Source organism: Cupressus sempervirens, chromosome 3 (assembly GCF_028749045.1).
Source record: "Cupressus sempervirens isolate cs-2001-9-10 chromosome 3, ASM2874904v1, whole genome shotgun sequence".
Taxonomy (NCBI): Eukaryota; Viridiplantae; Streptophyta; class Pinopsida; order Cupressales; family Cupressaceae; genus Cupressus; species Cupressus sempervirens.
The window spans coordinates 852,414,327-852,440,141 of record NC_143120.1 but is presented as its reverse complement, the minus strand read 5'-3'; the positions used below and the strand labels follow the sequence as shown (position 1 = coordinate 852,440,141).

At 33.9% G+C, this 25,815-nt stretch overlaps 2 protein-coding genes across 2 annotated transcripts; both read left to right on the top strand.

Annotated features, from left to right (window-relative positions):
• The first annotated feature begins 17,629 nt into the window (after positions 1 to 17,629).
• On the top strand, positions 17,630 to 18,453 carry LOC149569464 (CASP-like protein 4D2). Its single transcript, XM_089816919.1, has 3 exons — positions 17,630 to 17,724; positions 17,937 to 18,051; positions 18,166 to 18,453. The coding sequence occupies exons 1-3, from the start codon at positions 17,630 to 17,632 to the stop codon at positions 18,451 to 18,453; spliced, it is 498 nt and encodes a 165-aa protein (XP_089673045.1).
• Positions 18,454 to 23,842: 5,389 nt separating this feature from the next.
• LOC149569463 (CASP-like protein N24) lies at positions 23,843 to 25,105 on the top strand. The gene is made up of 3 exons (XM_089817755.1): positions 23,843 to 24,012; positions 24,204 to 24,318; positions 24,428 to 25,105. The coding sequence occupies exons 1-3, from the start codon at positions 23,843 to 23,845 to the stop codon at positions 24,701 to 24,703; spliced, it is 561 nt and encodes a 186-aa protein (XP_089673881.1). The 3' UTR covers positions 24,704 to 25,105.
• The last annotated feature ends 710 nt before the right edge of the window (positions 25,106 to 25,815 follow it).

Here is a 25,815-nt window from a genome sequence, read left to right as displayed (position 1 = left end):
TGGTTTCTCCCCTATATTATTCCATGGTAATATTGATTCTAGCGAAGTCTCTCTTTCATAGGAATTTTCCACCCCCAACTCATCATGTGGTCTCTTAAAATCAATTCTCCATCCCCCAATCCTCTGACATGGTCCTTCTCTATCAACTTTCTCTAGGATGCAAGTTTTGAGAAAACTCCCACTTTCTTAAGCTCCCTACACATGGAATACATTTCCCCTCCCCCTCAACGAGCCTTTTGTTCGATCATTGTCTCCAATATCAAACCCAATAAATCTTCATCCTTACCTCTCCCCACCCCCTCATATTTACTTGGATAGTAGTGAAATTTCTATCTCTAATAATGTAAAAAATACAAGAATTTCCTTGTAGATTGTCTCTCTTCAATATAGTTTTGATCCACCCTCTCCCTTTGCATAAATTATCCACTATCTAACCAACCCATCTCTCAAAAGCTTGGAGACTTCTAATAAGGTTAAAGCTACAAACATCATCAAGTCCTAGAAGACAAGAATGATTCAACTTAGTGAATTAATGGGTGAAGTATCTTATACACATAGGGAGGTCCAAAAAGAGCTATATAAATATGGCATAATCTCCAATTCCAAATCTTGAAGGTTTTGACTCTGATCCCTGAAGAAAACTAGGATGCAAACAATATATCAGAATAAATTCCCATGGAATTAGAGTTGATGTATAATATGATGGGCTTGAATCAAATCTCAAATATGAATAATATGTTCCTTTGCAATTCTCCTCTAAATCCAAATATGGAGGGACGACATCAATTTTTGAACCAATCATTAGACTCTAATCCAAGCCCAAAATCTCATGATTCGGTTTCCCCATCCTCACAACATAACCTTGAAATTTATAATAATATCCAAGGAGGAAAGTCTCCCAAATGTGGCAAATATTTTGGGAGGCTGAAAATAAAAATATGGCTTAAGAAGGAGAGATGGTGAAGCTCAAAATCAAGCTAAAATCACCTCCTTTTTTAACAATGGGAAGGGGAAAGGCCTTTAACCTTCTCTACAAATATTACATCATGGAACATCAAAGGATACAATGCCCCTATGAAGAAATTCCTTTTGAAGTTTTTCCTTAAGACCTTTGACTTAGACATTATCGTTCTTCAAGAGACCAAATTAGACTCTAAAGAACTCTAACCTAGATAGAAAGATGAGGATATGGAAAGTATTGGGGTCATCTAGTCATACTTTCACTTGGAGGACTTTTTTGCATTTGGAATCCAAAAACAATCCACTTCATCCCTATGTTGACACAACTAAATTGGATGAGTGGCTGGGCTTAATGTATCACCTCTAACCTATCTTTTATCCTCTTTAATGTCTATGGACCCATACTCACCTCCATGAAATTGAAATTGTGGGATAAACTATCAAATTTTATATCTAATCACCAACATAAAAATATAGTTTTAGGTTGGGATTTCAATGCTATTACATATCATGAGGAAAAGATATGTGGAACCAGAATCCTAGACCAAGCCTCAAGAGCCTTCAAGAATTGGCTCTCTAACAATAACCTTCTTGATATTAAACCTCCAATAGCATCTACACCTAGAACAATAGAAGATCAAGTTTTAACCTTGTAGTATAAATATTGGACAACTTCTTATTCTATGGGGATCTCCCCACCTTAATCATTTCCTCTCCGTAGAAGTGAATCCCATATCAGGATCTGACCACTTCCTAATTTATCTTGACATTGAGAAAGTTACAAAACCTAATATAAACCCCATTAAATGTGATAATATGTGGTTTCAAGATAAGTATTTCTTCTCCCTTCTTGAAATTTGGTAGAATGAAGAATCAAATCCTAGAACAAACACATCTTTAAAAACATATTTGAATAACTAGCTTCTATGGAATAAGAAATCAAGGAATTGAATGATGAATTCCTTATCAAAGGAATTAATAATGATTCCTATTACTAGAAGAAATTTCTTCTTAATAAGCATAATGACTTGCTTTCGAAATAGGAGATATTATGGAAACAAAAATCTAGAGAAACTTGGCTCTCTAAGGGAGACATAAACCCAAAATTATTCCATAATAGTTCAAAAGTCATAAATTGCATTAAAAGAATCACAAAACTTAGAGATTCCTAGGGAGGCCTACTTAAAGATCTAGCTTCCATGGCCAATGACACAGTCACCTACTTCAAGTATATTCTAAATAATTGGGAATCCTCTAACCTATTAGCACAATAAACCTTGTTAAGCTACATTTCTAAACTCATCACTAGAGATCAATGCAATGCTAAATAAAAAATTCTCTAAAGAAGAGATCAATACTTCCATTTTCTAGATGCATCCTGATAAGCCCCTAGATTAGAAGGTTTCTAGGAAGGATTCATTTAAAAGTGTTGGCATTTTCTTGGAGATGAGTTATGGGAGGCTCTTGAAGGCATCAAAACTCATTTAATCTTCTTAGGGAGATTAGTCACACCTTCCTTACCCTCAAAGAAAAGGGAAGTGATCCACCTAGGTGACTTCAAGCCTTTTATGTTATGCAATACTATATATACGATTCTCACTAAAGTCCTTACCAACCAACTTAAATTAGTGCTCCCTATTATCATCTCTGATGAACAAATAAGCTTCATCATAGTCTATCCATAATGGATGGTATAATCATTATCCAAGAGCTCATCCATTCAATTCAAAAGAATGAAAAACTCTACATGTTAGTCAAACTTGACATCCAAAAGGCATGTAAGAAAGTGGATTAGAGATTCCTCTACAGATGCATGAAGACATTCAGTTTCTCTAGGAAATGGATTCACCTCATTTTTAGAAATATTTCCTCTCCAAAATTGCATCTTATTCAATGGTGCTCCAGAAGGATTTTTGGATATATTTAGAGGTCTTAAAGAATGAGACCCTATATCTCATTTCCTATTTTTTATCATGGTTGAAGCATTTGGATGACTAACCAAAGCTTCCCAAGTTAGGGTCTCATTTAAGGTATTTAAGTCACATAGGGTATCCCAAATATTACCCACCAATAATTTGCTAATGACACCATCTTTCCATCCTAATGTTCTATTAATAAAGCCTCTTCCCTCAAATAAAATCTTGATTTATATATGAAATCCTTGGGTCAACTTGTCAATGTTGGAAAATTTCTTTTCTTTATCAATACTAATTAGGACCTTAAACACAAGGTATGCAATATTCTAGGATTAAAAAAAAATACCTTCCCTTGTAAATATTTGGGCATGCCTCTAGACAAAGGGGTAAATTCTACCAGCCTATGGGATCAAACCATTCTGATTTTGGATAATAAAATGGATGGTTGGAAATCCAGTTGATTTTCCAATGCTAGTCGATTAACCATGATCAAATCAATATTCACATCCCTAGCCTCATATCAACTATCATGGCTTCCCTTAATATCCAATGCTAAAACTAATCTTGAAAAGAAGACCAAAACCTTCTTTTTACAAGGTGTTTCACAACAAAAGAAGCTTAGTCTAATTAAATGTGATAGCATCTATACACCACTCAATAATGGGGGTGTTAGTGTTAGGAATCTCATGTGGAAAAGTAACAACTTTCAATCTAAATTATTTTGGAGAATTTTTAAGGAGTGCAATAGGAAGTGGGCTAAGATCATTTTCCACAAACATTTATCTCCAGATGATCCTTGTAGTATATTTAGAACAAATCCCAACACCCCCCCCTCCACACAAGGGGTTCTATAGTTTGTAACTTAATGTTAGACAATAGACATTGTATCACTAAATATATATCTTAGGATGTAGGAAATGGACATTCTACTTTGTGCTAGGAAGATTCATAGGATGACTATCTTCTACTCACAACCATTATCTCCCTCGGTATCTCCACTACGCTCAAAGCCAATAGGGGTGACTCTCTCAATAATTACATCAATTTCCCATGTATTGGTCCCCATTTGGGATGAGAGTGAGAACCTATAGAAAACTTTCCCTTATCCCATATAGAAAAAAATGAGTTGGTTGGCATCTTAAAGGAGTGATAGATATTTTGCAAAAATAAGGAAGACTCCCTTGTTTAGACTAGTGCTACATTTAGACAATATACTGTTAAGGAGGGATATAATGAAATTTCATCTAAAATAAAATAAATTCACACTAACCTCCCCTTGGATTTATGTTTGAACAAGTCATGTCTCCCAAAGGTAGGTATGTTTCTTTGGGTTGCAACTTAGTAGAGAATCCTTATTGCAGTTTGGTTAAGAAAGATTGGATTTGAAGGCCCCTCTCATTACATCTTCTGTAAGAGTTAGAAAGAATCTGTGGATCATCTCTTATTATAATTCCCCTATTCTTAACTATGTTGGTTACAACTTTTTTAAAAACTTCACTTTCACTCTACTTTCCAAAATAACCTTTTAAATCATTTACAATCCTAGTCATACAAATTTGAGAAGAACATATATGATGCACTTTGGAAATTGGACCTAGTTTTACTACCCTAGGAATGGTGGAAAGAACATAACCAAAGATTTTTTTATAATTCAAAGATGACTTCTTCCTCTTTGTCTAATAAATTTGAGGCCAATAGTGGGAAATATTAACAAAAAATTGCACTCTGGTACCCATTGCACAAGCTTCTTTTTGGATTGGGACTCTTAAATGAAAAAGGAGTGGTCTAGTTTAATCACCCCTCATTCTGTTGGTTAAGGAGGGTCCAAATAAATAAAAATCATCAAGAATGTGTATGGACTGTACCTCCTTCATCCTAGCATAAACTCAATTTTGATGGAGCCTAGAGGCAATCCGAGACAAGCAGGTATAGAATGTATTATTTATTACTAGAATGGAAATATTTGTGAACAACTAGTGAACAACTACTAATAATGTGACATAAATTAAGGCTTTGGTAGAAGGTTTGTTGATGCAAACAACTTAATATCAAAAAAATTTTCATAGGAGGTGACTCTCTGATAATTCTAAATTCTTTTTAGGAATAAATCCACTCTAAATTGGTCTCTTAACTCTAGATTGGATAGAGAATTATTCCTATTAAACCACTTTTCCCTATATAAAACTGTTCACTTATATAGGGAAGGAAATTCTAAAGCTGACTCCTTGGCTATTAGGGATGTTGATGACACCCATATTGATCACCACCCCCCAAAAAATAGAAAAAACAAAAATTCATCCCCTCAAATAATTTAGGTTTCTTTAACATCCTTTATTTTACCTAAGCTCAAATCTTTAACATGTTCCTTTAAATATTATCTACCCTTTTGTGACATGCAATTTCCATAAGATTACTCATTTATTTGGCATATCAAAATTAATGGCCTTGCAAGTAGAGGTATTTTGAAGTGTGTGATCCCTCTCATCATCCTAAGAGCTATTATTTTCTAGACTCCTTGTCCTCTACCATGCTTTACTCTTCATCTTCTTCTAATATGTCCACACATATTGTGGGTAGCTTTTCCCTCTAAAATACACTTAGTTGTTTCTAATTTACATTTTCTTGGTAAATATGGAACCAATATTTGCATGAAGAATGGTAAAAGACTCCCATAATTTTGGGAACACATTATTGAAAGAAGGATTAAGCTAATTATGAATACCTCTCACTTCTTAATCATCTATGCTATTAGGAAGATAATTGACCAAGAGCTCTCTCTACTTAACAAAAAGCCAAAATCTAACACAAAGATAGTTTCTATGCCTATGGCAACTATCCCACATGTAGGTGAAGATAAAAGTTCAATCCTAAATTCATGCCATATTCTCTTCAAACCTTATCTAATAATTGAGCTGGAAACCATTTCGGATAACATTGATGCCAACCTATGCATCCCTAAGTTTAGCAACTTCAGGGTCATCAACAGGGCTGTTTAAGTGTGACCTATCCTTATCATAAAGAATGCTACATAATTTAATGTGAGATTCCCCTTAATTAAGATGAATTGGTGGCTCTTGTTGAGCATCATGCATATCTGTCATACTCCTAAATGATGAGGCTTGGACTAGTTCCTAATAGATGTCCAAGTTTATGATAGTATCTACAAAGTGGATTCCTTCTCTGAGGATGATTAAATCAGTTGATACTTTTAGGATTTTTACATTAAGAATTTTTAATATCTTTATTTTGTGGGTTTAGTGATGACAATTTTAGGTAAAGATCTCTCAAATTATTATGGTTTTTTTCTATATACTCTTGGACTAGTTAATTTTCTATACTATGGTTACTATGTTTAAGTTTATATTAATTTATCTCTATATGACTTTGAACTAATTTTCATGTGTTTATGCTTCATTTCATTATTACTAGCACTTGCACTAGCAAGAGGTGCAAGGGGTATGCCGATAGGTTTTATTAGAATTTTTTTTTTAAGAGATGTTTAAATTAGATGAAAGATTTCAAATAGTTAGCATAGAATTTTTTTTTAATATAGAATAGAGACATATATACATGAGTAACCTCTCCAAGATAGTGTACAACTTTAATATTTTATTTAATGTATGACATTCCAATTTAAGAGTTTATTTGAATTGTACATTTGTTGAAATATTTTTTTAATTGTAAATACTAAAGTAACTGGAGTGCTATTTGTGGCAAGGCATCAAAAACCTATACATAAAAGGAAACTGAGATTAATGGATAAGAGGAAGTATATATGATTAATTTTTATAAGGTTCTAAATTAGAAAAACATTAAAAGCATTCAAAAGTAACTTGACAAACTTGAAATTTTGTTCAAAACTTTTTATATGTGAACACCTTCTTTGAATCCGACAAAAAGTTGACTTGCACTAAAGAGTAATGGATTACTTAGGCTTAAAAAAGAAACTATAAAATGAAAAAGGAAGAGTTTTAGAATGTCAAACATTACCCTTTTCTATAGAAGTTGCTTCGTAGATATGGTTTATATGTGAGATTAAGTGCAAATGTGCTTCTTCTTTCTAATGATATTGTATGGATTTTTTTGCATCTTACAAAGGTAGTCAAAAGAGAAGGAAGGTTGTATATGAAGTTCTTGGATGGACTAGACTCTAGAGATCATTGTGAAGGTGAGGCCTTTTCTTTCAGTTCTACCTATGTCAATTGTAGTCCTACCTAAGGTAAGACCTTGTGATTTGTGTATAGTGATAGCCTTGTTAGAGTGGGGTTTCCATTGCACCAAAAGACTGATCTATCAATGCCCAATATAACCACTCAACTTATAGTACATAGAAGGAAGTTAAGCCCTTGTCATGGATTCTAAGGGGAGCACTGAGTAGACTTTCAACGATCTCCACCTCAATGTTACCCAAGGGTCTAAGGATTCAAACCTGTGACCAAGCTTTGATACCACTTGTTACAGTAGAATTTTTCTTGTACCGAAAGACCAATCTATCAATTCCCAACACAACCACTCAATCTATAGTACACATGAGTCAATTAAACCCTTGTCACAAATTCTAAGGGGAGCGCTAGACAAATTTCCAACAAGCCTAGGCTGTGGTGAGGGATATTTGGGTATGACTGCCTTAGGAAATGGGTTGTATTATAATGGTTTTTGGGTTTCTAGGATCCCAAGGTGGACTAGTAGAGCTACTAAACTCTACAATAATATACAAAGGAAACAAAGGAGGTTTGGAGCCTATTGGATACACTATATCTTTGATCTCTCTAAGAGATCCATTAACAAGACCAACAATGATCCAAAGGTTGGTTGTAAGCATAGCATGTTGAAGTTTACATAATTAAAATTATCTAGGTAGTTGGTCATCATCATCAATTTCCTCAAGCCTACAATGTGCATTTATCACAGTGCAAACTGCAATAGTGATATTTAGTTCTTTTAGTATTTTGTTGTTCTGGAGTGAAACTTGTTCATTGGCAACAAACAAATGTGTTACCTGATCAAACCCAATCTATTCATTTGGAGTAAGGTTCTTATTCATGCAGGTTATTAACAACTCCCAATCAGGTAGCATTGGTTCTATGATGCACATATTTTTTAGTGCTTGGGAAAATTGTATTTGAATGTATGAAATATTTAGAACAAAATATATAAAAAATTTAATTTAAAAAAAAAAAAAAAAAACCAAAAAAAAAAAAGTAAAATAAAATAAATATTTTTCTTCTTTTTCATGTGAAATTAAATCACATTACAATTTATAAATGATTTTATTATCACCATTAAAAAAACCATTGTTACATATTTTGTGATTTATTATTTTATGTTTATTATGTACTTATCATATCCATCATTCCTAAATAGGTTCACCGATTTGACTTCTGTTCCACTATCCAAACAACTAGTTTCACTGCCATCATCAGCACTTCAAGATGGAGTTTTTAAATTTATTTTTGTTTCAAATAAAGAGCATGGATGCCCTTCATAGCATGCATCTAAATTTCAATCAGATTAAGCATAGTTTAGATTTAACTTAGTTGACAGATTATTTTTTCTTTGCCTTTCTATATGGCTGATTATGTGTGCGATCATGTATCTTTTACATTACCTTAAAATAAGGATTTGGAACTGTTGTTACAAGCAATTCACACTGCCATCCTACACTAGTTAAGAGTTAAGGTTTAGGTTATGATTAAAAAATTTAAATAAAAATCTTTTCTATTAATATGTAATTTGACAGAACCATGTTGTAGTAAAATTAGCTTTATATTCTACCTAAAAAATAGAGCATTCTTTAATCAATAGTGTATATATATATATATATATATAGAGAGAGAGAGAGAGAGAGAGAGAGAGAGAGAGAGAGAGAGAGAGAGAGAGAGAGAGAGAGAGAGAGAGAGAGAGAGAGAGAGAGAGAGAGAGAGAGAGAGAGAGAGAGAGAGAGTTTACTAGTGTTTTTTCTTGTTGTTTTTATCTAATTCTACAATTGAAACATGTTTTTCTGAGTATTTGATCAAATACTTTATGTGCATATTCTATATTCAAGCATTTGAATAGATTTCTATTAGGGCACTTCTCATGAAAATATTGGATTGTAATCTTCTCTTAATCACATACCCGTGAATTTGATTTCCATGCCACAAAGTTGTTAAGGTGGCACAAGAACAAACAACATCTAAAATGGTTACCATGGGTTTCATGCCTACCAACAATATTTGATAAAAATTCTTCAAGTGCTTCCTCAGCATAACCCATTTTAGACATTGTTAGTTTTGGTAGCTTGGAGATCTGATCATCCATATGTAGTTAATTAGAAAATAATTGTTTTTCTAACTAATTGGTTAGATGAGGGACAAATATTTGTTAATTAATTAAACTCTTTTAGAAGCAACTAGAAACCAAGTTAGTTAGGGTTGTTCAGTTGCTTTTAATCTCAACTGTTGATTGACAATCAATCTTGATTGTTGGTTTTCTAACAAGAGTGTATAAAAGGGTGTTAGCAGGGCATTTGGAGAATAAGTTGGTAGAAGGATTTAGAGTGTTAGAAAATGAGTTTGTAGTGATAGCAAATAGTATTGTAGTATTAGCAAGGGTACAATGATAGTGTTGGGGATAGTAGTGGAGGAATATCAACAAGATAAATTAGGAAGTTGTTGGAGTACTACTAGTAAGAGGCAAGGAATTTTTTATCTGTCAATTTGTTGAAGTTAATATAATTCCTCATATGTAGAACTAGCTTTCCCTTAGGGGTTTTTCCAAGGACAATTTGTCTGAAAATATTGTGTTCTTTGTGGTGTGAATTTCTTTCTGCATTTTATTGGTGAAGTTGCAGTTGTGTTATTCTTTGATATTAGTTGTGAATTTATTTTCAGTAGTTTAATAATCGTTTAACATAGGAGATTAATAATCAGTGACTACAATAGGAATTTTCACATGGTATTAGAGTGGTGTTGAGGGTAGAAGTGTTTTTCCCTAGGAAATAAATTAGGGGTTTATAAAACCTAGATTGATCTCTTTAGATTTATATTGCTTTAATTCCTTGAGATGGATTTAGCTGATTTGAGAGATCAAGATAGATTGGATGGTGCCTTGAATTTTGGTGTCTGGAAGGCTCGACTTTCTTTATTGTTGGAAGAGAATGGTATCAAGGATTATGTTACCACTATTGTAGTTTTCCATATAGATTCTACATAGCTTGAATCATACAAGAAGGAAGATGTTGAGGCAAGGAGAATAATCATTGACGTGTCAAGGATCATATTGTTCCACATATCTCAGAGCTAGATATAATGAAGAAGATGTGGGATGCTATTTTGAATTTGTACTAGAATGCTACCACCAATAGGAAGATGATTCTTAGAGAGAATTTGAAGAATACCTAGATGAACCAGGGAGAAGACATCACAAATTACCTCACCAAGTTTGGACTTGTCAAGGATGAGTTAGCTATTGTTGGAGATAGCCCTAGTGATGATGAGCTAGTGAGAATAACCCTAAATGGGTTTACTAAATAATAGAGTGTTTTTGTTCAATTTGTCAATGGATGAGATATCTTACTGAGTTGGGACTGACTATGGACTAATTTACTTAGGAGGAGTTTATACTAAGTCTTGTCAATGGTACCATCAAGAGTCACAAACGTGAGGTGGAATAGGAAAATGTTGCCCTAGTGGCAAAAGGGAAAGCAAAGAAGGGGTTTAACAAAGGATCAAATTCACAAAGTGAGAAGAAGAAGAAGGACCTTTCTAAGGTCAAGTGCTTTGTTTGTCATGAGTATGGTCACTATGTCAGTGATTGCCCAAAAAAGAAGAAGGCAAAGAAGTAGGTGGCAGCTTCAGCAAGTGTAGAAGAACTCTCCAAAAGAATGGAAGATGAGTTTGCACTTATAGCTTGTATGGTGAGCTCAACCTCATAGTGTGTTTTGTATATAGATAGTGGGGCATCATTTCATATGACATGAGTTAGAGAGTACTTCTCTAGTTATAAGGAGGAGAACAATAATATCTAAATTTCTATGGGAAACTTGTCCAAACTCAACCCAATTGGGAAAGGGACTATTTAGTTTCAGAGGGAGAAAAGAAAGATAATTCTACTTCATGATGTGTTGCATGTTCCAAGCTTAGGTAGGAATTTGATTTATGTATTTGTTCTTTAGGATTGGGGTATAATATACTCTTTAGAGGGACACATGTGTTGATTAAGCATAAGGATTGGAAATCACCCATAACTATTGGAGTTAGGAGTGGTCACCTTTATAGGCTGTAGTTTGATACTCCTAAGACACTCATGAGTAGTAGTAATCCTATAGATCATGGAGATATATGGCATAGGAGGATGGGCCATATTCATCATGGAGCACTCAAATTGCTTCGTGAGATGGCGACATGTGTTCCAAAGGTGAGAATAGAGCATGATGATGTATATGTAAGGGATATGTGTTGGGGAAGTTTGCAAAACATCTTTTCCAAGGAGTGACACCAGATCTGAGGGTGTTCTTGATCTAGTACATTCAAATGTATGTGGACTGATGTTGACAAAGTCTCTTAGAGGATATGAGTACTATGTTACTTTTATCAATTATTTCTCTAGGAAGACCTATATATACTTCTTGAAGACCAAGGATGAGGTTTTTAGTTGGTTCTAAGAGTTCAAGAATCTTGTGGAGAACTTGATAGGAAGGAAGATAAAAGTTCTTTGATCAGACAATGGAGGTGAGTACAAAGGAAATAACTTCTAGGAATTCTGTACCAGAGAAGGAATCATGATTGTGGACTATTCCTTAGAATCCATAACAGAGGAGGTGGAAAGAGCCATACATGACCAGGACATGCCCCACTCTTTATGGGCATAGGCATGTAGTACAATAGTCTACATTCATAATAGGGTTCCACACAAGGTGCTAGGGAAGATGACACCAGAGGAAGCTTTCACAGGAAAGAAGCCAAATGTTGATCACTTCAAAATATTTGGGAGTTTGGCATATTTTCATGTTCTAGGAGATACATGTACCAAGTTAGATCAGACTACAGATAGGGGGTACTTTGATGGGTACAATGAAACCTCAAAGGCATATAGGATTTTTATCCCAAGGACCAAAAGAATTATTGTCAAACGTGATGTTAAGTTCATGGAGGACAAGGCATTTAGAAGGTCTAGATATTTGCCACCAGATGATCAAAGTGAGTAGCTAGCAAAAGCTCCAAGGCCTAGTCAAGGGTAGCAAAGCACAAATACATTTACTAGTACAAGTGTAGGCTCAGGTGGTGAAGTTTCACATAGTATGGAGCAACAGGTACAATAGGAAATGCATCTAGAAGACTTAGAGGTTGATATTTCATCCTCTAGAGTTGGCAACAAGAACTACGAGGTTCAAAAGACACAAAGGGATACTCAAGAGTTTGTGGGATCTCCTAGAAGGAGTACTAGAGAGCATAGAAAACCAATCAAGTTCAATGACTATGTGGCATTAGTCAGTCAGTTGGTAGTTAGTAAACCTTCTAGCTATCATGAGGTTGCATGACATAAAGTATGGTAGGATACTATGGTTGAGGAGTATAACTCAACTATGCAGAATGATGTGTGGGAGGTAGTGCCCAGACCAATAGATAGGACAATAGTTGGATCACATTGGATCTTTAAGATAAAGCATAGTGCAAATGGTAGCATTAATAAATAGAAGGCAAGGTTCATAGCCAAGGGATTCTCTCAAAAGGAGAGAATAGACTATGAGGAGACATTTTTTCTAGTGGCCATGTATACTTCTATATGAGCTATAATCTCATTTCCAGTATAGATGGGATGGCAGATCCATCAAATGGATGTCAAGACAACATTCTCAAATGGTGAATTAAAGGAGGAGGTATACATAGAGCAACCAGAAGGCTTTATAGCACACAACAAGGAGACTCACATGTGTAGATTTAAGAAAGCTTAATACGAGCTCAAGTAGGCTCCCAGAGTGTGGTATGAGCTCATTGATACATAATTGTAGGAAATGGGCTTTGTGAATAGTGAAGTGGATGTTGACCTCTACTATTTTGTGGTTGGGGGTGAAGTTCTCATTCTTGTTCATTATGTGGATGACCTATTTCTTACAGGTGCACTAGGGCTCATAGAGGACTGTAAGAGAGACCTTACAGAAGAGTTTGAGATAAAGGATTTAGGACTTATATACTACTTTCTAGACATGGAGGTGTGGCATACAGATGGAGAGATTTTCCTTGGTCAAGGGAAATATTGCATTGAGATCTTGAAGAGATTTAGGATAGAGGATTGCAAAACCATGTCTACACCCATGATCATGAATCAAAGGAAGGTAGATACATCTAAGGAGAAGGATGTAGATTCCACTTTATACAAGCATTTGATTGGTATGCTTATGTACTTGGTCAACAACAGGCCAAATATTGTATTTGCAATGAACTCACTTAGTCAGTTCATGATTGAACCAAAGACAATGCATTGAACATCAACCAAGCATGTGTTGCATTAGTTGTGTTGTATAGTTGAGTATGGGATTAGATATGATTGAGGTGAAGGTATCAAATTGATAGGCTATATTGATGTAGATTGGGAAGGAAGTACAACAAACAAAAGGAACACTTCAAGGTGTTGTTTTGGTTTTCGATCAAGAGTTGTATCTTGGTTCAATAGGAAGCAAAAATCATTGGCTCTAAGTTAAGCAAAAGAAAAATACATCGCAACTAGCATGGGGACATGTGAAGCTATATAGCTTTGAAAGCTTTTAGTAGCCTTGTTTGGTCAGAAGGTTAAGACTACCATGATACAGGTACACTATGATTTTCTTAAGTTAATATAATTCCTCATTTGTAGAACTATTTTTCCTTAGGGTTTTTCCCAAGGACAATTTGTCTAAAAATATTGTGTTCTTTGTGTTGTGAATTTCTTTTTGCATTTTATTGGTGAAGTTGCAGTTGTGTTATTCTTCAATATTAGCTGTGAATTTTTTTTTGGCAGTTTAATAATCATTTAAGATAGGAGATTAATAACCAATGACTACAATAGGAATTTTCATAGGCATAACTGGTAGCAATTGTATTCCACAAGTAATTTGTACATAGTGAATATTGGATAGTTTGGGTGCTTCAGCAACGATCCCACATTTACAATCATTGGATCCTAGCTGATCACACAACCTAGCATTTCCCAATCTAACATTTTTCTAATGAAAGAAACCTCCAAACCATGAGACCAACATCTATATAGTGCTAATGACTTCTTGGCATCACATTCAATCCTAGACCATGGTTGCTTTGTAGACAAAAGAACCCAATGATCCACAACCACCCAAAATTACATTGTGACAAAGAATATATCTTAGCATTGACTTTTGGTGCTTGAGGTACTTCTGCACATTACATTAGATCCAAATGTACTCCACTAAATTGGAGCCTGATCTACATTTCATCCATTATACCATTCCTTAGCCAAGTGAAGGCCAACTCTACCTTGAAATGACTTGGGATGATACATTGAGAGTCAAGACAAGGATCATGAGCATCATTGAATAATAAACCTCCACATATAGCCCCTTTTAAAGTGATAGTAAAATGACAAATAAATTTTTGTAATGCGAAAAATAATGAATAGGCTCTACATAGTTAAGTTTGGACAACCACTATTTTGGCATTATGTGTTGTACCGTAGAATGGAGGGATGCAAAAAATGTTCCTATAGTAGTCATTGCATTTCTAGCCACTTGGAGCTAATGATCAAGAAAAAAGAAGATGGATGCATTCAAGATTGGAAAATCCTACTCAAAAAGTGAGGGCTACAGTCTTGCTAACAATTATTTCCTAGGTTCTCAAAAAGTGAACATTGTGTTGCCTTGTTTTTTTTTGACAACTATTTATCTACATGAGTCAATTTCTTGCTAGAGGAAACTCCAGAAGGAAAGCTTATCAGCTAACTATGTTAATTAGTCTTTGATCCTAGGTGAACATTCATTGATTCTTTCCAGTCATGACCTAGAATGAATTTCATGAAAGGACACTTATCTTTTGGAATTTATGTGGCACTCTCTTTATTTTTCCTTTGTAAATAAGGATTGAGATATTTTGTAGGTTTAGTGATGATAGTTCTTAGTAAAGATCTCTCAAATTGATATGGTTTCATTTGATATACTCTTGGACTAGTTAATTTTATATACTATGGTTGCTCTTTGTATGCTTATATCGGTTCAACAATGCATCGCATAGGACTGAATTTCATGGGTTTATGCTCCATTTCATTATTACTAGGTTAATTAGTCTTTGATCCTAGTTATTTAATTGATTCTATCTAGCCATAACCTATAATCAATTTTTTGAAAGGACACTTATCTTTTGGAATTTATGTGTCACTCTCTTTTATCAGTCCTTAGTCCTCTATTAACAAGGATTATCCTTGCTTTCTTGTCCCTCCAAATGGAATTAGAACTACATTTAAGTAGCTCATTTTACTTCCCCTTATTTCCCTAACCCTCATTATCAGTTGCATATGCATACCCATGAGATTAGGGAATCATAGAGGCTCTAGAGTCCCCTCTAGTGATTCCTCTATGTTCTTATTATTTCACAATTTTACTTTCCTTCTCCTGGTATAGATGTAAAAGGAATAAGGGCTGCATTTTATTCAATAGAGATTATAGGTAGAATGGTTCTTAGTTTATCCTTGTTGGTTGTCTTTTCCAGGGTCTATTTGCATGGTCTACTAGGGATTTTGATAAAATTGGGATTTGTCTCCATTTAAGCCCCCTATAATAGTTAAGGTAAGGATCATATCCATGTGGTAATTTTATGTATTCTAATGAATGAGGATTTTCCCATTCCCCTCTGATATTCATATTTTCCCCTTCCTTTTGGATCTTCATTTACACAATTCAGCCTCTTTAATTGTAGCTTCATGACATGGGACACATCTCTTTGATATGATTTGGAAGATGCTTAACTTGGTTCTAACACACAACTTTTAGATACTTTGTTTCCAATTTTTATGGTTTATATATTTGGTTCATCTCCTATGAAGCTAGAATGATTTATGATAGGTTTGGTTTTCTCACTTCTCTTTCATTAAGCTTAATTAAGATAAATATGGCTTCTAATATTAAATCTGTACAAGATGGATGGATAGCTTCCTCTAACACTTTCTATCTTTAGTCGTTCGACTTGGTTGTCTATGTGTTGTTGTGTGATGTGTTGCTTTGACTGTGTAGGATTGGGACAATCAAGGGGATGGCTTCAGGATAAATTTCACTCCTCCCTACAAGGTTCAATAGAGAACACTTTATCACTCCATGATGTTTGTCTTTTATATTTTGCATTGTGATTTACATGATGTAAGGGTAGGTATGCATACCCAAGACCTCCAGTTTTGAGACATGTATATAAGGTGGAATGCCACCTCTGGCCACTAGTTTGGCTTTTCTAACTTTGAGGGTGTGCCCTCTGATCCCTTGTAATGGAGGTTTAATCATGTCCATCTCCCCTTTGTATACATGACTTGTCCTGGACTACACTAGGGGTTTTCTTCCCCAATCTTTTCCCCATGGTGCCCGCACTTTAAACAGGGTAAAAAATCATAAATATTTTTAAATTTAATAAAATTTGACCATAGTCATTTGGTGATTATAAATAAATAAAGATCATAAATGAGACTAAAGATGTATATGTGTTTATGGAGAAAATATGTTCTTTATTATAGTTAAATTGTGTTCATAGAGGAAAAAATAAGATTATCTTTGATGAAATAACAATATTAATATATTTAATTGTTTTTAAAAGATACTTATTTAAGACAATACTTGAAGACACCCAATTAAAGATAATATTAAAGACAATAAAAGATAAGAGCCTACAATACAATAATAAATTGTGAACCTCTTATGTAAAAGGTCTTAGGTTCGAATCTACTCAACTTAATCAGTAATAATAATTAATCACAACTCATAATAATAATTAACCTTCTTACCGATCTAAAAAAAAAACAAAAATTTAAAACAATACACAAATTTTATTTTATCTCAAGCTAAAACAATTTACTTCAAAATTGTCTCAAACTTCATCTTCAAATCCCCCTCCATGTGGTAGAGGGGGGAAGAAGCTTCCGAGTTCCGTGCAAGTCAAAGGAAAACCCTCATGTGCGTTATCCGGAATCACCGTCCACAACTCATTGTTTGACCCTCCCAGCCGAAATAAAAAATTGAAGTAGGAGATTAAACTTACAAGTCAATATTTTTTTGGATTTAACGTAGTGTGACTTCAATATAAAAAATAATACATTCGACTCCTATAACGTACAAAAACAGGAATCCAGACCTTGAAAATAGTGTTGTTTTTAAAGTCATATTGAAGAAATGCAAATTACGGGTAAAAATAGTGTTTTTAATATTCTTTATAGTATAGTTCGTCTTATAAATCTTGTTCATATGAATCCAATCCAGCTCATCCATTTGCATTGAAAGGCCAGAATTCATTAACCATTTGTCTTATGCCCATTCTCAAGTCAAAATCCAGGCTGCATTTCCGATTTTAAAGATCAATTGTCTGCTCCCACATGCCTCATGGCTTTAACTCATTCACACTTCATGATATTATATATATATATATATATATGGCTTTTCAAGTGAGATGAACTCATATATCTAGCCTTGTTTGTATAACCTCTTCAGAGATCAAAATATGAAGACCTATGAAGTGCAGAGCTTGATTCTAAGAGTCATCACTTTTGTGCTTCTTCTCATTTCCTTAATTGTTATGTTAAAGAGCAAGACAACATCTGATGTTTTTGTTTCTACCAGCGATACTACGCAAGGTGTAAAATATCATTTCAATGACTTCAAGCCCTTCAGGTAAGCATTTTATTTACCCATTTCTTTTATAATTCCTTCTACCATTTAAACATCACATACTAGGGCTTGATTCCTAAGCTAAAAGTACTAAATAATCAAAGTTGACTTACTTTCTGCATGTTTAATTTTTTTTTCCCCTTTATATGCGATGTTTAAAGATAGCCCCAAGATAATCGATAGAATTCTTGGTTAAATGAATTCATGTGTTGCAGATATGTTGTAGCTGCCAACGTAATAGGCTGTCTTTATTCCTTAGTTCGAATTGTTCTTGTAGTCAGCGGAATCAATGGAGGACTTTACCTTCATCTCAGCTTCATCTTTGATCAGGCATGGCTTGTTTATTTACAAATTTTCTTAGGGTTTCCCACTTTCGAATTGTATATCATCTCTTTAATGTTATGGTGTTTTAATGGGTGTGCAATTATATAAATGAAACTGCAGGTTGTGGGGTATATAGCTTTATCTAGTGCCTCTGCTGGCATAGGATGCATTATGATAACGAAGGATGTCCTTCAAGGTGCACAAGTTTATGATGGTGCTGCTAAAAAGTTTCTCAAGTATGCATCGGCTTCTGTGAGTTTGGAGTTGCTGGGGTTTGTAGTTGTATCTTCTTGTGCATTGATGTCAGGCTACAGCCTTTCTTGTTACATGTATTCATCAGCCACCATTAACAGTGTCCCAAGGCAGGGAAATTATGTTGATAGTAAGCAGCAACGAGTTTCATCATAATTGTAAGAAAAGAAATGAGGTTATGGTCTCTTGTAAGCCAAAGGCAAATACATAGGAAACATTGCTTGCTGTAATTATAATTCTGAATAAGGTGTCTGCCACGTCTCCTGCTGGCAGTGCTTTTTGAAATATATACAGGTCGCAAGTGGAAGAGTTCCTGTCTAACATTTATATTGCCAAGCAATGCTGTTTTCATATTAATTGGTATGATTTTATTATAGAGTTCAAGAGTTTATACTAATAATTTGTGTTTTGATTGCCTCTATTTCTTAAAACTAGCTTATATATATTTTTATATATATATAAAAGTCGAGAAGGATAACTCTTGGCTTTTTTTTTAATATAAAAATATATATAAGCTAGTTTAATAAAAAAAATATAAATGTTTGCATCCTATTTTGATTTTAATATTTGGTTGACTACTTTTTTTCTTTTTTTTCAAGACGGAGATGTTATCCATATTTTTACACAATTTACAAGTTTTTATTATAATATTTTCTTAATTTCCAACTCTCTACATTTTGTGTCTATTCCCATTCAATATATAAAGGATAAGTATTAAACATAAATTTTGTGTAGCTTCAACTACCTGTCAAATTTTTCAAAATTGCTGAAAATTTTACAACAATGGATGCTTTCATTGTAGAAGCCTCTCAGCTTAATTAAAAAAATTAATGTTTTTTGGTTGAGAATTTAGTACATATACTTTAATGTTTATGTTCATATTAATTTCAAGAGTTATGGACAAAGTGAATTTACATTGCACAAATCTATATAAAAAATAGAAATGTTGATGGTATGTTTTTAATTCGTATCTATGAATTTAGTAAATTCAATTTTTTTGGATGAAAACATTGGAGTTTGATCTTTCATCAAGAAGAGAATAATAATGAGTTAGAATTCAAAACAATAGTGGTATAAAGAAGAGCAACCAATAATAAATGCGCATGAAAATAATTAAATTATTAAAATTTATGAAAAACATTACTAGAGAGCTAATACAAAGTTCTATTTTCTTTTTTATAGTATGATGTATTAAATTTATTTCTTAAAAGATGCTATGTACATTTAAAAAACAACATAGCTATTAAAAATAATTAATAATGAATGGATATTTTAAAAATCTTATAACAAAAACTATAATATTGAGAAATATTTTAATAAAGAATTATATTTATAAGTATGAGTTATTTTCTATAACAAATCAATTGTAAACTATTTTCATGAGGATGAATGGAACACCTTATAACTCATTTTTATCTAGGTGATGCTCATAGGAGTGTAGTATTGGAGCTTCTCATGCCTCAACTCAAGCTTCCTTAATCATAAAGTTTCTTCCAAGATTAAGTCTACTCAGCTTGATACCCCATTACTCCTCATGAGACGTAGATCAATGAGTTTGACTCAAAACTACAAAATTGAATCATGATAGGACCATTAAAAAGAATTATATTTTTTCAATATATAAATTAAATATTATTTTATTAATTATAATTACTTTATTTTTTATGAATAGTCCCTTTTATATTAAAATTAAAATTAGATATTCACAAAAGAAATTACTTTATTCAATTTCATGACTTTCACTATTCAAAAATTTAAAAACACAATACAAATATTAGATTACTATCAAATTTAAGAATTTTAAATTACTCTCCTAATTTGGATTAAGAAATTTAGAAGATTGCAAGAAACATCAAGATGATGAATACATAGAGGACAAATTGGTAGGAAATGTTAGTGAAGAATAAAATAATAAAGAGGGAGAAAACATTGAGGATGCAATTAAAGAAAAACATAATAAATAAGTTCATGTTCATAGAATGGATTATATTAATCTAGATAATGGTTATCAATTGGATAATTTAATAATTTAGTATAACTGGAAATCACTCACTTATGAATCACTTTCACATTTCATTAATTTATTTATAGATACAAATAAAATAACTATAAACAAATTTCATATTAAGCATATTCTAAATAAATTTATCGTTTATAATTTATTTTACAAATTAACATCAAAGTCCATACCATGACCTGGTCTTTGGTGTTTATCCCTATTCATCCACCTTTCCTCTACTCAAGTTCAATTTTATGTATTCCTCTATTATTCTTCAACTTCAATGTTGTCCTCAATATCCCATTTTACCTCCCTCCAAACCATACTACCTTCTTCCATAAAAATATATTTTAGTTTCATTTCCTATTTACCAACCTTTACAAAATGAGTACAATAACTACAAAAAAATCATATTATTGGCTGATTTTTCGAAACCCCAAAATTAGATGATTGTCTCCTCTTCTCTTTGTTTCTTCCTTCAATGCCTCTCCTTTTTCAAAAATTTTCTAATGTTTATGATAAAGAAAGTAGCTAGATGGTGTTGAGTCATGGAACAAAAAATGACCACTAGACACTATTAAACATTAACACCACGTAATGTCAGAAAACAAGAAAAAACAATAACTAAGGTACACCTTTGTCAAAAACAAAGGATGAAATACAGAAACACCACCAACCATGGTCCACATTGTTAAAGATCATCATGGGATGAGCCCCCATAATAGCTACATCTTTTAACCAAAAACAAGAACAAGGGATCGAGGTAAGCCCTTTAAAACTAAGAGCAACCATCTAGTCACATGAAGAATATAAACAAAGAGGGGGAGACAAAGTCATCCTCAAAAAGGCTAGTAACAAACCTCAGGCCATCGATAGCATGCCCTTCTTTCACCATCATAGCCAAAGGTTTGAACCTTTCAAACATTAGTGCTAACACTACTAGTAGCCCAACTATCATCTCCTTTGGGACAGATCACCTCCCACACCAAAATCACAAGATTGGACTCCACCTCTATAGGAGACAATCTCACCATCAAAAAGATCATGGAAGAAGGAAATAACACTCTCCAAGTCCATCATATAGAAGAGCACATATTTCTCATAAATAAGAAGCAAAAGGAAGCCTTCTAATTAAGTAATAGTTTATCCAATGAAGAAGGAAACCATGTCTAAAGCATGTCTAAACCTATGGTATAGAGGCACAAAAACACTAGTCAAATAAGTCAATACACATCTCATCAGAAATATTGGCTTCTTATCACCACTTGGCCACTCATCCACACCAAAATATGCATCCTTTCACTAGCTAAAAACATTGGACAGGAATAACCTCTCCATATCAATTTTTTGAAATTTAAGATGACAACATCAATTTTGGTACATAACTTGACTAGTCCCTAAGAAAAATTAAAGGAGGCAAAGGCCAACCGTCATTCATATCTCCCCTTGACCTCCATAGAAATGGATTCCACCTTGATAGGGTAAATAGAGAGGGATAAAAAGTTTAGAGAAGACTACCACCAAAACCACCCCACCTTCCTAGTACTGTAATTAGTAGAGGCCATGTCTAATCCACCAACAACTTCACCCACAAAGTATATCATCCCCTCAATAGATGACATGTCCATCTCCATAGGGTTAGAGTGTCGAAGCATCATAAGAGAACCCTCATGCTACAAAACTTCCAAAAGATGACATGAGGGCCAAAAGAGAAACTTAACCTCTATAAAAGCCTCTGGGGGAAAAATTAGAGGAGATCTCAGAGTCCACCAAATAATTAAAACTAAGAATCCCATGACTCTAAAATGGGGAAGAAGCCCCGAGAAGAAACTCTTACTTAACCAAACACAACTAAGAGCTAAAGAGAGGCCTTTTAAACCACTGACATTCACTTAGAAGCCCAAAGGACAACCAAGGAACAAACAATCCCTCAAGTAGACATGGCCACAAAACTTTAGCATTCTCAAGGAACTAAAACCACTGACATCACCATGGGTCTTCAAAGCCACTGAAGCATCAATAAAAGGGAAAGAATCCCACCAAAACCCTCCCACCTTGCAGCACACAACAAAAATAACCAGGGGAGAAGCCCAACCAAGAAGGGGTCAGGGCCTCAAACACATTAGGCCCATAAAAGCTCCAAAGCCCAAAGAGAGGGCCAAAGGAGAGGGAGCCCAAAAAAGCCAGTCAAAATAAATCCACAATGCTTCCAAAAAAAGGAGGCACATTCGTAACATGCCTCCTAGAGGCAGAGATGGTGGTGCGAACTAGGTTTTTGAACCCAAACAGCATAGTCAGTATCGACAGTAGAGAACCTCAACTACCCAGCAAAGCCACCAAAGCTACCCAAGCCAGACCTCCCATTAGGAGTATCAGGAGGAAGAAAATGCTTGCACCAAAAAAGCCTCTCACCCATGAAAGCAATAGGGACCCAAACTGCTATGTCACACAAAGCCATAGACAATTCAAAACTAGATGCAACACGTCCAAAGATAATAGGCCCTGAAAATCCCCTTCCTCAATCTGGATCATCCTCTTTCGATTCCCCATCTCTACCTCCTTTGCTTGAATCCACAACTATAGAAACCCTAAGCACTCCCCTCCCCCATACTCCATTTAATTATTTCTTATGTTATTTCTCCTCTTTCTTTTTCTAAATTTCAAAATAGAAAACCATTTATACCCTAACACCTGCTTTACTCCTCTCCCTTCCTATGCCCATCTATTCAATTTAGTTGTACATTTCTCATTCTTTTACTATAAGGCATCAAATACAACTAAATTTTTCATTCTTTTACTACAAGGCATCAAATAATTGTAAAGAGGATGTTGTCTCGTAATTCTTCCAGGAAAGGAGAAAATAAATAAATAAAATATGTGTTACAAATATCTAACATAAAATGTATGATATCACATTAAAAAGTGATTTTGATGTTAGAATAGCGAAGATAATAATGCATTGATTTTTTAATGATTTTGCTGTTAAAATAGCGAAGATAATAATGCATTGATTTGTTCATTTTTTCTGGACTTGGAAAAAACTATTGACTCCAACCGACACTCATTTGATTTTTTCTTGATTAACATGTTGCACCTCTCGATCAAATCAACGGTTCAATTAAATTGCATTGAGATTAATTGACAAATATTAAATACATTAAGGAAACTATTTATGGCTTATGATTGCCATGTTAGGCCATAAGCAACACATGGATCACATTTAAGTTAAAGTAGAAGTTTCACATAATTTCATTTTGCCTTTTAAGCAAGGCAGACATATGGCCTAAGGTGGAGGCTCCATTAAATGATACCCAAAGACTTTAAGAGCAACAAAACATTCACTCATTAGTTTTTCAAAGCGTATGAACTATTCCTATTAACTTCATATTTCAATTTTATTGTAGCTTTGGGCCCAAGACATCACAATAATTAAACCAAACGATTATATCACATTCTTTCATATTGCCATTTCACCAACCACTGATGTATACTCAGCCTTAAATCATTGCTCTGTGCAAACTCTATCAACAACCGCTCTATCGAGACATGAAAAATATGAATAGAGGTGAGGAACATGATCTGATCTTGAGGATCACAGCGTTTTTGCTTTTCCTTATCTCGACAATTGTGATGTTGATCAGCAAGACTTGCTCTAGTGATACACATGAATATAGCACAGCCTCCCAGTATCGTTTCAATTACTACAAACCGTTCAAGTAAGCAGTTTTATATATACCATGTTTCTTTCCTTGAGGATGTACTTATTTGTCCAAATGCATTACAATTCCTTTATATTTCTCTATAATTTTATAACCAACCCATACGATTCTCTCCTTAACTTTCTATCAGGATATATTTTCATTTTGAATTAAGGAACTCAAGGATTGAAAATTTTCATGTGATGCAGATATGTTATAGCTGCAAATGTTACAGGCTGTGCATATTCCATCGTACGAATTATACAACTACTGATTGGCTTATCTGGAAGATTCAGCTTTTATCTAAGCTTAATCTTCGACCAGGTCTGTGTTTTATTTCGATTTAATAACAAAATCATGCTTTGAAATTTCTGAGCATCTAAATACATGACATGGGTCTTTAAGAAAAAGAAAATTGCATGTGGTGAAACAGTTGATGGCGTACATAGTTTTGTCGAGTGCCTCCGCCGCTATTGGCTGCATGATGTTGAGAGAACAAGTGTTTGAAGGAGGAGAGAGAAAGTGTATGAGGTATGCATCAGCTTCAGTGAGTATACAGTTCATGGGATTTCTAGTGTTGGCAGGTTGTGCAGTAATATCAGCCTCTCCTGTCACACGCGTGTATAAGATTTTAATAGTTTGGCTGCCCAGGAGATCCGTGCTACCACTACTCATATTTAGCAGTGAGGCAGGAACTGTTTTGTATTGATTTAAAACTCAAAACGAATGAGATTTTGGAGAATATGAAGCCTTATCCTCCTGAAAAGGATGTTGGATATAGTAAATGTTAAGGCATACATGTAAATATAGTATGTTCAGTTAAGGCCGACGTTTTCAAAGATGGTTTATGTCGTCTGTTGCAGCCGTACAAAAAAGTGGCTTCGAGCTCTGTGGGAATTCAGACAGTTGTAGTAGGTTTGGAAATTGGCGACTCTCTTAATCAATAAACAGCTTTAGGATTCATTTTGGCCACGTCACCTGTACCAACATAATCAATAGTTCTTTTTGTTTGTATTTTCCTATTTTTAGAAAATTAAGGGAAAACTTTATGAGAGCATGCAGTCGACAAGCATCAACTACAACGAAATTATAAGAATTCAACGATCCATTCCAATAATGGTGGGGAATCTAATCTATGTACTAATTAATGATGAAATTTTGGTTATTTTGTTCTTGATTAAAATAACTAAATTTGTAATTAGGTGTTATTGATAGAGATATTTAAATTATGATTAGGTTGTAAGATGATATATAATGCTTTTTGAAAGCACACGTTATTAAGAATAAATTATATACATTAACTTTACAATGTAAACATGACTTTTATACGTAAATTCAAAAACATTTTTTTTTAAAAAATATAACAATTTACTCATGTAACTATAACTTCAATTACATGTAAATAGGGTAAACATTCATATGGAAAATAATGAATAGAAAATGATTTTCTGGGGTCTTTTTTAATATAATAAAGAGTGAGAAGATTTATGTGAAAATTAAACTATTTATGTCTTTAATAATTATTTTATTTAATTTTTTATTATATGGCTAGTTTTTTTCATATGGTGGAGTGAACGCAAGAGTGAGGGTTTCGAAGACCAAACAACAATGGTTGCAGACATCTTCGGGTTGGGTGTTGGGTAGACATAAGAGATGGGAATCTCTCTTGGAGACCCCAATAGATGGCTTGGGTACTCTCGAAAAGATTTAGAGGAGAGGAGAGAGCTCAAGAGAAGGGAGAGAATGTGGAAAAAATAGGTAGGTTTTACTCGAGTCATGTGTGAGATTTCACAAGCATTAGCCAAAAATCTAGTGGTGATG